Raw genomic sequence first — 12,889 nt, 5'->3', positions numbered from 1 at the left:
GGCAGGGGTTCCATCTCTGGTTCGGGGAACTAAGATCCCACAGGCCAAAGGGTTGAGTCAAAAAAAAAGAGGAGGGGGTAAACTTCACATATATTTTACCACAATTTTTAAAAAATGACTACAAAAAAAAAAAAGGAATGAAGTAATGATACATGCTACAACATGGATGAACTTTATGCTAAGAAGCTAGACACGAACGGCCAATATTGTATGATTCCGTTTAAACAAAAAGTCCAGAATAGGCCAAATCCATGGAGACAGAGAGGAGGTGGCCAAGGGGTGAGGGGAGAAAGGAGGAAGAATAGCGACTGCCAGTGGGTCTAGGGTCTCCTTTCGGGTGATGACAACGTCCCGAAATGAAACAGTGGTAATGGAAGCACAACTCTCTGAATGTACTAAAAACCCAGGAATTATACAGCTTACAAAGGAACAATTTTCTGCCATGTGAGTTTTAACTATTACTCTTCAGAAGTTCAGCAGTACAAGAAAGAAACGAGCAGTCAGCTTGCCTGGAGCACCTACTTCAGGGAAAGGTCGGTGGAGGTGGTCCCACTTCAGAAGCTTCAGGTACGCGTAATTCTGGACAGCCAAGGGATCTAGCCGGGGACCGTCCCCAGAGCCAGCGGCCCCTCCCGCAGCTGGCAGGGCATTTTTATACTTCTGATTCATAAGGTCATCTGTGGCTTCTTGCAGCCACTGGGTGACAAAGTCCAGGGAATCTGTGAAAAAGCAAGACCTGGAACATTACTGAACGCTCTGAGACACTTCCCAGAATTACTTTAGGGAAGATCATCCTGGAAGTGTGGTCAAGTACAGAGCATGGACTTTGGCATCAAACAGACCTCGGTTTACATCACAGAACAGGTGATTACCAGTTGAGTGACCTTAGGTTCGTCATAATCTGTCTGACTGTCAAGGTTCTTAACATAATGAAAGGTCCAGCACTGGTGGCGTTAGTGGTAAAGAACCTGCCTGCCAATGCATAAGAGACACGGGTTCAATCCCTGGGTCGGGAAGGCCATGGCATCCCTGGAGGGGGCGTGGCAACCCACTCTAGCATTCTTACCTGGAAAATACAGTCCACAGGGTCACACAGAGTCAGACACGACAAGCAACTTAGTATGCACACACCAGCCCCACCTCAGAGGCAGCTGGGAGGGCTAACCATGACAGTGGACACAACACGTGTACCCTGGTCTTGCCACCTCAGATGTTCAACAGACTTTTGCTCTTTTCTCTCCCACCCCGGCCACTCACGCAAGACACGTGGCTGGAAGCTCTGAGAAGTCCAGCTCAGTGAGATGCAAAAATTCCTGCCCAGGGACAGATGGGGGAGATGCTGGCTAGAGTTTCCCAATATGAGGTAGCCCCTGCACAGTGAAAACAAGGCTGTCCTTGTCTAGATCTCAGCCTCCTATCAACCTGGTTCACTGTCAGCCTTGCCAGGGTAAGTCCCGTCACCTGTTTGGCATGTACTGCATGGCATTTGGGCGGGGGGGGGACTCCCCCACCCTGGTGAGGGGACCTTGGTTGTCTTACATCTGCCGGCATGCTTTCCTGCTCTTCTGAGTAATGTACCAGGGATTCGGAGGACACGAGAGCAAGAAGATGAGGCTATTGTCCACGTTATCTAAGCAAAAAAAAAAAAAAAACCCTCTGATAGGACAGGAACAGACTGCAGCCCCATCAGTGGGGTTACCACCAAGCGGGCAGTCGAGGGCACAGCTGGAGTCCACTCTTTACGGCTGCAGCCGGACACACCTCTGGTCCTGCCCACACGCTGATCACGCTGAGCTCTCACTTCTGGGCTTCGCTCTCCCTTCAGCCTCTGGAGGCAGCATTCTGTAGGCCACCAGCTCTGGGAAACCTCGGCTTTCATGCTGCAAGTGACTCTGACTGGCTCAGGGCCTGGGCCCTGGCTGCCGGCACCTGACCCTTACGCTAAGGCTCTTCAGCCTGTAAACTGTAACCCTGATGCCTCCTGAGGGGCAGTACAATACTGGTTGAGAAAAAGAGCTGAGTGGGTCAATTTTTTTCCCCCCAATTTATTTATTTTTCGCTGCTCTGGGTCTTTGTTGTACTCGCAGGCTTTCTCTAGTTGCAGCATGAGGGGCTACTCACTGAAGTGGCTTCTCTTGTTGCGGAGCACAGACTTCAAAAGTTGTGGTGAGTGGGCTTACTTGCCCCATGATATGTGGAATCTTCCCCGACCGGGAACTGAACCTATGTGCCCTGTATTGGCAGGCGGATTCTTACCCGCTGGGCCACCAGGGAAGTCCCTGTGGTCATCAGTTCTGATCAAAAATCCCTCAAAGCCTATTTCCACATCTGTAAAATTGGTTTAAAAAATAGTGTCTACCTCCTAGGCTTACTGTGAGGTCATCTATGGCAACGTTGGTACATAGTAAATTCAAGCACGGGCACTGAATTAACGACTTTGATCAGACTACACAATCTATCCAGAGACTGCCACTTTCATCTGTGACCAGCAAATTTACAGGCTAAAAGGAATGCGTAATAAATTGGAACTGAAGACCGCCATTCACTGAGACCATCTGCTGCCAAGGCAGAGACCAAAAAAAGGACCCTAGAAATGCAACATAGTTTGGATCCTAAGTTATCCGTTCCCAGCAATCATCTGAGACATTCACAAAAATGAAACTTTTTCTGATTATGAAACCAGAAGATTTTGCACACAGTAAAGCAAAATTTCTTGATGAACCTCATAGAGCTAAACAGTCCTAAGAAGTTTGCCAAATTTTAAAATCAAGTAAACAATTTATCTCAAGCTGATGTTTTCATTAAAAACTCATTTAATTTAGGACTTCATCATTCTTTTAAATTTCTATTCTCCTCTTCTACTTACAGTTCTCTTGCTTGTCAACTAAGTTATCAAGGCCTAACATCTTGTGCTTTTCTGTCTTCAAATGAGATTACTGTATTTCCATCCTGGGCTTCCCAGGTGGCTCAGTGGTAAAAAACTCACTTGCCAATGAAGGAGACATAAGAGATGCTGGTTTGATCCATGGGTCTGGAAGACCCCTTGGAGGAGGGCACGACAACCCACTCCAATATTCTTGCCTGAAGAATCCTATGGACAGAGAAGCCTGGCGGGTTACAGTCCATAGGGTCGCAGACAGTAGGATAAGACTGAAGTGACTTAGCATGCACTTACGTATTCCCATATTAAATTTTCATTTTGTTTAGAAAATATCATTTTGCAACAACCTAGAGTGACTAAAATGAAAAAACGCAGACAACAAATGAGCACCACAGAACATTAAACATACTTGGCTGCTTCTCCAGGAACTCCTGAAACTGCTTCCTTTCATATTCAACTGATTGCTGCATGAGATGTGGCCTAATGCTACTGACAGCAAAGTTCGCCATGTCCACTTTCATTAGGTCCAACACTGAAAAAATTGCCCTGGAAGAGACAAGAGGATTTAGCACTAGGCACTTGCAAAGTAAACACTGCTGTAAAAAAAAGAAAAAAAAAAAAAAAAATGAAGTGAGCTGATCTGAGGTGGTTTTTTCATCCTGGAAAGGGTGGCAAGAAAAGTTAGAGAAGCCGTGAGAAAGCAGATTAAGAAAAACAAATTTAGAAGAAAGGACTGCACATTTTTAAGCTGCTCTCTGATCCCACCCACGCCCCTAGGCAAACATCACTTTCCCCACTGCCTGTCTGGCCCAGAGCTCACTCCTTGGCTCGGGGTCAGCCCTCACGGCAGGAGAGGAAAAACAGCCCAGACCCAAGGTTAAGAGCACAGAGCTCCCCACGGGGTCTCCATGCCTACAGGGTCATTTCCTTTCCTAGGAGAGAAAGAAAGGTAACTCTCCCCTTTCTCTCCCCTTGCCCTAGTCTCCGAGTTCCAGGGCAGGTTTTATGCTCTGGCTTTGGCGGCGTAATTGTGAGTTTGTGCTCTGAAAGCACCCGATGGGCAAATCTGACAAGATACCAAGGATGCCTTCCACAGCATGCCTGTCCCATACCTGCAGCTCTGCTCTACGTGACCCACGTGCAGAAGGTGGACAGGAACCCCAGGTGTGGGTCTAGGTGTGGCCCCACGCAGAGCTAAGAGTCCGGTCAAACACCCTCGGGGTCTCCTGATGCCGTCTGGGCCTGACGGGACATCGTATGACAGAATAAACTCACCCACACAAGGTGATCATGTATGGGAAAGGACACACGGCCTGAGCAACAATTCGGGGCCCCTCCCCGCCACCACTCTGGCCCACTCCCAAGTACACGGGGCAGCCCACTTTCTGGAGGGTCTTGTGCCTCTCCCTTGGGCATTCCCAACAGGCCCCTCAATTCACCGACAGGAAACCAAGGACGACTGGAAAGTGACAACTGGCAGACCACTGCCTGGAAGTGGCCCACAAACATGTTTTGTGCTCACAGTGCTTTTAAAGGCTGGGATTTCTAGTTTCTCTTGAAAAATCAAAAGATCTGGCAACCCAGGCCCACATTCCATCACAGCTACAACCGGTTGGCGCTAAGCGGCCACTGCGGCCTCCTTCAGGTAGGGTGTGTATGCCCAGTTTCCCCAGTCCCTTCTCCTTCCAGCAGGAATCTGAGTTTGGATGAGTTTGCTACAAGCTACTTCCCAGGAGGACTCTCTTCCAAGGAATTCCTCATTTAACTTGACTAGATTATGGCTCTTAAAAGTGAAAGTTTAGTTGCTCAGTCATGTCCAACTCTTTGTGACCCCATGTACTGTAGTCCGCCAGGCTCCTCTGTCCATGGAATTCTCCAGGCAAGAATATTGGAGTGGGTTGCCGTTCTCTTCTCCAGGGGATCTTCCTGACCCAGGGATTGAACCTGGGTCTCCTGCATTTCAGGTAGATTCTTCACCATCTGAGTCACCAGGGAAGCCTAGATTATGGGCTCTTACTGACTATCTTATTTCTACTGTCTCGCACCATGCCTGGGACATAAGAGGCACTCAGTAAGAGCTTGTTGAATGAATGAACAAATCAATAACTATCTTAAGGCAGTCTTTTAAACATGTTCTCTCTAAACCTTGAGGTAACCTTACAACGCTGGGCATTTTTCTAGGTAATGAATATTGATAGCATGATGATGTCAAGAAAGATAGAAATGAAAAAAAAAAAAAGAAAGCTAGAAATGAAACTTTTTTTGCTTATAAAACTTTTGAAAAGGAACCTGCTAACATGCAATGAGTCTTAAAACTGTTCACATCCTCTGACACAGTAATGTCATTTTAAGAACCTGTCTTTACAAAATAACCTAAAATACAGAAAAACGTTTTGTGCAGAAATGTTTTCACTACAGGGTTAAGTACTAAATAACTATACATGATCTGATTGTATATCTTAACAGAGCAACAGTTAATCATATCTATGAAAAAGGATGTTTTGCAGCCACTGAAAATACTTATGAGGAGTTTAAACAAGTGATATAAGTTCGTTATAAAAGGGCAATGAAAGAGATCCTTGGAGTATCAGAACTATTTATTATCTTGAATGCGGTGGTGGATATGCAAACTCAGGTGATAAAATTGTATAAAAATTACTATACATAAACAAATACATGTGTACACAGGAAATCTCAATGAGATCAGTGGACTATATCAGGATCAACACACTGAGGATGATAGTTTTGTGAAATGTCACCCTTGGGAGAGGTGGGGTAGAGCGCGCTGTGTTATTTCTTACAACGCCATGTGAATATACAATTATCTCAATGACACGTTCAATGAAAAAATAAATGAAATAATTAGGGTGTAATACTAACGAAGAAAAGTCAGGCTTGCAGTGCCCACTGGAAGGTCTTCTTTGTCTCAGTTGAGCAGACTCACAAGACAAGTGTAAACCATAGGTCTGATGCCACCTGTTCACACAGCTTGCCAACAGGGTGTCACCAAGCACTCCTTTGCAAGCACAGTTACATCAGCGAGGAGCAAACGGCTCAGAAGTGTGGGGGCCCCTGGCTTAAAAGCTCACAACAGTGCCAAGGTACGCCTTCTAGGGTGTCTATGGGGGGCACGTCCAGCTACAAGTTTTCCCCCACAAAAAAAAGAAGTTTCCCCACTTGAGGAAATACCAAGTATGGTGTCCCATCCAGTATTTATAGTCCATTATCATTCCTTTCTGTCCAGAGGCAATTTACCAGTCAGAGGTCATTTTCCCCATAAGCAATGTTGCCTAGTAGCATTTTGATATCTGTTTACAGAAGAGTTAAGAATTTAACCAAAAGTCAAATTCTCAGGCAGCATCATGTCAATCCTCTGCCCATATAGCATAAAAATTATATAAATTTGATCTTAATTATATACATTTAGAAATATACAGTCAAAAGACTAAAGGAAACAAATATGGACTAAAAGTTAATAGGATTATTTTAATGTTAAATTTCTTAAATATCCTGGTTGTATTTTGATTGTGTGAGAGAATATCCACAATCTTAGGAAGTACTTGCAGAAATAGTTAAGTGTGAAATATAACATCTGACATTAGCCATCAGAAGGTTCATGGAAAAATACATACATACATGCATATATCCTCAAAGTATGATAAAGCAAATTGACTAAATGTTAAAAACTGGTGGATCTACGTAAGTGTTATACGAGTGTTGATTATATTGTTTTTGCAATTTTTCTGTAGATTTGTAATTTTTCAAAACAAAATGCTGAGGCAAAGAAACTAAAAAAATTTATATATCAATATGACAATAGTGATTGTGCCTTTGTGTGATAAAACCATGGGTGAATTTTTTTCCTTTCTACTTTTCTGTAGTTTACAAAATGTTTGCTTTTAAAAAAAATATTTCATGTCTTTTTGTTCTATTCGATTTATATTGATTTTAGTAAAAAAACAGATTTAAAATTTTAACTTTTAAAAAATATATGCTAATGATCAGTCTTTGCCTTGATTTGCCTTCGGTCATTTAAAGAGTATACACACTATAACCTCACCCAGAGTCTCAAGTTCACTGTCTTCTCTTTTCTTCAAGCCTTCCCCTTCTCTTCACTTCCTTTGTCCCCTCCCTCCTTTCTTCTTTAATTATAACCATTATTTTAAAAAAATATGGAACGCTTCACAGATTTGCAAGTCATCCTTGCCAAGGGGCCACGCAAATCTCCGCACTGTTCCAATTTTAGGATATGCGCTGCTGACGTAAGCACAGCAAAACGTCTGCTTTTTAATCTTTTTTGTTAAGGCATGAATACTTACACTTGAGGGAGTCTAACTCTGGAAACAGGCTACGTATTCTAGGTGCCCTGCGGTGACTCGCCCGATACCCATACCTGAAGAGGGGCACTATCTCCTTAACGTCCTGCAGTCTCTTCACCTCCTCATCGCGCACGGGTGCACACAGCGTCCCCATCATGCCGATAATGAATTCCGCCAGCTTAGAAATGTCCAGGGCCCCATTCTCTGCCTCCTGCTTTATCAGATCCAGATCCAAGACTTCTGTTATCTGGTTTCTCAGTCTAGTGTGACCAGGCAGCAAGAAAGACAGGAGGGTCTACAAGAGAGCACAGCCAAGCTAATCAAAGCTTCCTAGTCAGATGCCGCTTTTCATTATATGTAAAGGAATTGACGATTATCCAAAAAAGGGCTTACCAATTGTTACTGTAATGGTGCACATATATGAACCTCTTATTCAACAAATCTATAGGAAAACATGTGTACAAATCATTTAGACTAGCTACCTAAGCTTCCACTTAAGCTCTAGGTAGCAAGCAACTGGACATAGGAAGAAAAAACTGTTAAAAGTGGGAAAAAAAAAAAAACCACATTAATTAATGTGAGCCTGTGAGCCAATGACAAATTGTAATTTCCACAGACGTATTACTTCTTTGAGAAACTGTTACTGAAGATATTGCAAAAACAGTCCTACCCTCCACTTAATGCCTTCTTTATCCCAAAGTCTGAGTCACTTTTTTGGTCATTATATATTGAAGGTGCTCATATCTGTTAAGATTTTTATAAATCACCATATTTTATAAAATAACTTCTTTTCTTTAAGTAATTCTGTTTTGTAAAATCTGACCTTTTTTCATTTATAACAGTAATGTCCTTAGGTTATCATGGTCTGTTTGAAAGTTTTTAAAGGGCAGTAAGCCACAAATACACTAAATCCACATTTCAGCAAGCAATTTAAAATCTTCATCCTTCAATTTCTTTAAAGCCTTCTAGTACACTAACACAGGGAGGTGGGATTAAAAACTCCTAACACACCAGGAAAGCATCACGACTTACTCTTCACCTCACCTCTTTGATCTCACCAACAAGCTTGATGGCCCGGTCATACGTCGGGGGGACTTCACTTAGCTGGACACTCAAGCAATCCCAAAAAGCTTTATGGACAATATCCTTTACTCTCTTCTCCAAGCTGGAGGCAAATGGAAAAAAAGCAAATATCATTGTCTCAAATCACTCTCAAAAGCACAAATTCTATAGGTTTAGAGTGAGAAATTTTTTAAATTACTTGGATGAAGGAAAGAGTTCCCAGACATACTTAAACCAATCACACAGCTTATTTTTAGTTAGTGATTTATTTCAATAAGTACCTTTCTTAATAAGTATTCTTTCAATGGAAAGAATAACTTTCATCTAGTTTGACAGGAGATATTAGTCCAATTAACAGCCTGAACCAGTGCCATATGATAAAAATAGTACTGGAAAGCTCAGATATGATCATTTAAGTTTCCTGATATCAGAAAATTTTTTAGATGTTTATGATTAAGTAGTTTAAGACTTTAAATTCGAAGTTTTTTTGCTAAAATTATCCTATTCTCATGTGACGTATGGAACAACTGTTAAATTAGGTACCAGATTATAACAATTTATATATAACATTTCAGGAAAACCAGTCTTTATGTCATGAGAGCAAAACAAGTAATTCTTCACTAGGAACATGAAAAAGTGCTATCCTTGCAGAACATACAAGAAACATTTGTAAAGTCCTATTTAGAAGCCTCACGTGGGAGACACTGTAGCTTGCTGACTCAGCAGCCACTGCTCTGTCAACAGAAACCCAAGTTTTTCATGGTACTTTCACAATTATAATGGGAAATGCTTTTTTTCCTTCTTGTGACAATCCATCTTTTAACAGTGTATCTTACAATTAATAGAATTTCAGATTCAATATAATATGGGCCAGGTGCTAGGTAGGGATAGAGAATAAAGCATAGTCCTTATCTCTGAGGAGTTTAAAATCTGGTAACGAAAGACAGTAAACCAACAACTACAGTACAATGTGACAGTTACAAAGAAGAAATGAAGGGAACAGTACTATGAACACACAAGAGGAGGCAGCTAAATTCTATGGACTGGGGAGACACTAACATGGAAGACTTCCAGACCTTTCATTTACATCGTCAAGGATCAGTGGTCCTGACATACAGTTTCAAACTCTGGTAATTCCAAGGATAAGGAATATTTTTTAGCAACATACAAAAGGAAAAATATTTTAGAATATATACATCGAGTGAAGAAAATGTTTCCAGAACTGGAAAATGGCAGTGTTCTACTAAACAAGATAACTCAGTAACCACCTTACCTGTCTTCTGGTAATTCAACTGGTTTAATCTGAAAGTCTCCATTTATAACAATCTCATGGGCTAGGGCCATGTTAGTGACTCCTTTCGCTGTCTCTAGAAGTTCTTCTACTGTCACGAATCGAGGAGGACTAGCTGTAACAAAAGTCTGGTGTCAGAGGTTTGCTCCTCTAGATTAGGATTTTCTCCTAAATTTTTTATTAATTTTAGAAGGCAGTGGTTCTCCTACCAGCTAACAGCTAATAATTTCAGTTATGCCTCTACTGATGAAAATATTATGGCAATTTCAAACAAGAGAATTGTACCTATTTCATATTCACTTTTTTCTTTTAACCTAGAATCCTAAAAGCAGAGATCATTTACAATACTCAAAACATCTTTTTTTTCCTTGGTAAAACTGGTCAATGGCAAATGATTACAATAAATGAAAACTTAGAAGAACTTTTTAAAGTTACTGATTATCACCTTCCCAACAAGCTGAGGGTTTATTTTCTAATCCCTATGCCTCCTGTCTACCCTAAATGGAAAAAAAAGACACCAGATTTAAGATCGCCTCTTTTGTTCCCATTAGCAGTTCATGGTTTGCTCCATCATTAACACTGTGCCATGAATGAAGTGAAGTCGCTCAGCTGTGTCCGACTCTTTGTGACCCCATGGACTATAGCCCACCAGACTCCTCCATCCATGGAGTTTTCCAGGCAAGAGTACTGGAGTGGGTTGCCATTTCCTTCTCCAGGGGATCTTCCTGACCCGGGGATCAAACCTGGGTCTCCCGCATTGCAGGCAGACGATTTACCATCTGAGCCACCAGGGAAGCCCCTGGTGCCATGAATGAATCTCCCCAAATAAAAACAGCAACGAGTACTTCAGGGTGCCAGGTGCTATTTAAACAACGCTAAAACTACTACTAGGATATTAGGGCAATATAAGAATTCAGAGATCGACAGATGAACAAATCAGAGGCTGTGTGACACAAGAATTTCTGGAATGCAGGCCCAACGAATCAAAAACCTCAGAGTTATGTTTGATTTCTCCCTTTCCACCACTGTTAGCCAGGTCCAGTGAATTTTATTTCTGTATCAACTGTGGCAATACCCTCATAATGGGTTTCTGTTCTTCTCTTTCTTTTGATAAAGTTTGAGACTTATCTTCTAGACAAAAAAAAACTCCTCATAAACCTTCCCAGGTGTTCTGAGCCAAGGAACATAGGGTAATTCCTATGCTTAAAAAGTCAATGATTAATACATGCATGTTTTTGGTCTGTCAATTACACCTTAATAAAGCTGTTAAAAAAAAAAAAAAAAGCCCATGACAGAGGGTCTTTAATTTAGAATCAGGGGGAGGGCTTATACTGGCCCCCCTCCAGGTTTCTGATTTAGCCTGTCTGGGGTGGGGCTGGAGAACTGCATTTCTTGTAAGATTCCACCTGATACTGATGGTTTCAGAAACCATACTCTGAAAAGCACTGGCCTGGAGAATGGTTATATTAATTTTACACAGTGGTGATAAGATCTGGGCTTAAAACGGCACTGGTTTACACATGGTTTAACAGCTGTAAAGATCTTGCTAGGTCACTGAAAAGTTATTTTCTCCCTTCTTTCCCTTTTTTCATTTGCTCACCAGAAAAAGGAATCAAATCTAAGAGCTGGTCATATCCTGTCTGGTAAAAATCTTTTTTTAGTCATGTAAAGGGAAGTTGAAAAACTTCACAAAATTCTTTTCAGCATTTTCAGAGAATATTAATAAAAATAACAAATAAACTTGACTTTGTGGATATTAGTAAAATGCAATAAATATCCAAAATCAAGGCCCAACAGATCTTTTCAATTCTCAGTATTACTTAGCTGTCAATTTCTACCAAATTGATCTACTGATAAAATGAAATTCCAATAAAAATCCCAGCAAGGTTTTTGTTGAAATTGCCAAATGGACTCTTAAACTTGGATGGAAATGCACAGGACCTAGACAGGTCAAAACTATTTTGGAAAAGAAGAAATTTGGAGGACTTACACTAACTGATTTAAAGAAAAGCAACAATAATTAAGACAGTGTGTGGGAATTCCCTGGTGGTCCAGTGGTTGGGACTCCATACTTCCATTGCAGGGGAAACAGGTTCTATCCATGGTCAGGGAACTAAAATGCCACATGCCGCATGACATTAAAGAAAAAAAAACAAAAAAGACTGTGTGCGTCTGGCATGACAAAAGATATTCAGATGAACTGAACAGAGCAGAGGATCCCCAACTAGACTGGGACACACACATACACATGTATGAAAAGTGAAAGCATTATTCCCTCAGTTGCGTCTGACTCTCTGCCAGCCAAGCTCCTCTGTCCATGGGATTTTCCAGGCAAGAATACTGGAGTGGGTAGCCATTCCCTTCTCCAGGGGATCTTCTGGACCCAGGGATCGAACCCAGGTTTCCTGTACTGCAGGCAGATTCTTCACCATCTGAGCCACCAGTGAAGTACATATGTATATTTGTGGTCAATAAGGGAAGATTAGTTTTTTCATCAAATAGTGCTGAAACAATCAGAAATCTATACATAAAGAAATGACCCTTGACCTTTACCTCAAATGATAAATAAAAACTAACTCAGTAAATCCATGGCTGATTCATGTCAATGTATGGCAAAAACCACTACAATATTGTAAAGTAATTAGCCTCCAACTAATAAAATAAATGAAAAAAAAAAAAAACTCAAAATGAGCTGCAAAGCTAAATATAAAAACTTCAACTATACAACTTCTAGGAGAAAACACAGGCCAAAATCTTTGTGATCTTGGATTAGGCAAAACAGGACACAAAAAGCTAAAAATACAAAAGAAAAAAAATTATAAATTAAACTTAAAAGTTAAAACTTAAAAAAAAAAAGAAAAAAAAAGTTAAAACTTTTGCTGTGTGAAAGACTATACTAAGAAAATGAAAAGGCATGCCACAGATGGAAGAAAATACTTATAAAACAAGTACTGGATAAAGGACTTGTATCCAGTATATATAAAGAACTTTTAGAACTAAATAACAGAAGATAACCAGTACCAAATGGCAAAAGATTTGAACATTTCTACAAAGCAGATAAACAAATGACCAGTCAGAGCATGAATGGTCAACATCATTACGATCATCATTAATCATAAGGGAAATGCAAATCAAAACCAGACAGAAACCACTATACACACCTACTAGATGAATCAAAATTAAAGAGACTAATCCTACCAAGTGTTGGCGCAGATGTGGAGTAACTGGAACTCTCATACATAAGTGGTAGGGATGCCAAATGGTACAGTCACTTTGGAAAAGAGCCTCTTGGTTTCTCATAAAGTAAGACACACACTATCTGATCTAGCAGCCTTG

At 41.1% G+C, this 12,889-nt stretch overlaps 1 protein-coding gene and 1 non-coding gene across 10 annotated transcripts in view; both read right to left on the bottom strand.

Moving 5' to 3' along the window:
* The window catches only part of TCP11L1 (t-complex 11 like 1), a 34,985-nt gene that overhangs the window by 11,602 nt on the left and 10,494 nt on the right, over positions 1-12,889 (bottom strand). For 8 of the 9 annotated variants that reach the window (XM_043480764.1, XM_043480770.1, XM_043480762.1 and 5 more), the window contains 5 exons: positions 9,536-9,668; positions 8,245-8,365; positions 7,275-7,495; positions 3,291-3,427; positions 523-719 (listed from right to left, as the gene is read on the bottom strand). In XM_043480764.1, the coding sequence (XP_043336699.1) occupies positions 523-719; positions 3,291-3,427; positions 7,275-7,495; positions 8,245-8,365; positions 9,536-9,668 (809 nt within the window). The remainder of the gene's footprint in view (positions 1-522; positions 720-3,290; positions 3,428-7,274; positions 7,496-8,244; positions 8,366-9,535; positions 9,669-12,889) is intronic. The other variant, XM_043480771.1, reaches the window with a different exon arrangement.
* LOC122450661 lies at positions 7,048-7,151 on the bottom strand. Its single transcript, XR_006272164.1, has one exon. It is a non-coding gene; the product is annotated as a U6 spliceosomal RNA (small nuclear RNA).

This window comes from Cervus canadensis, chromosome 11, assembly GCF_019320065.1.
Source record: "Cervus canadensis isolate Bull #8, Minnesota chromosome 11, ASM1932006v1, whole genome shotgun sequence".
NCBI classification, from domain to species: domain Eukaryota; kingdom Metazoa; phylum Chordata; class Mammalia; order Artiodactyla; family Cervidae; genus Cervus; species Cervus canadensis.
The sequence above is the reverse complement of the archived record's forward strand: the minus strand, read 5'-3'. Positions and strand labels throughout refer to the sequence as shown.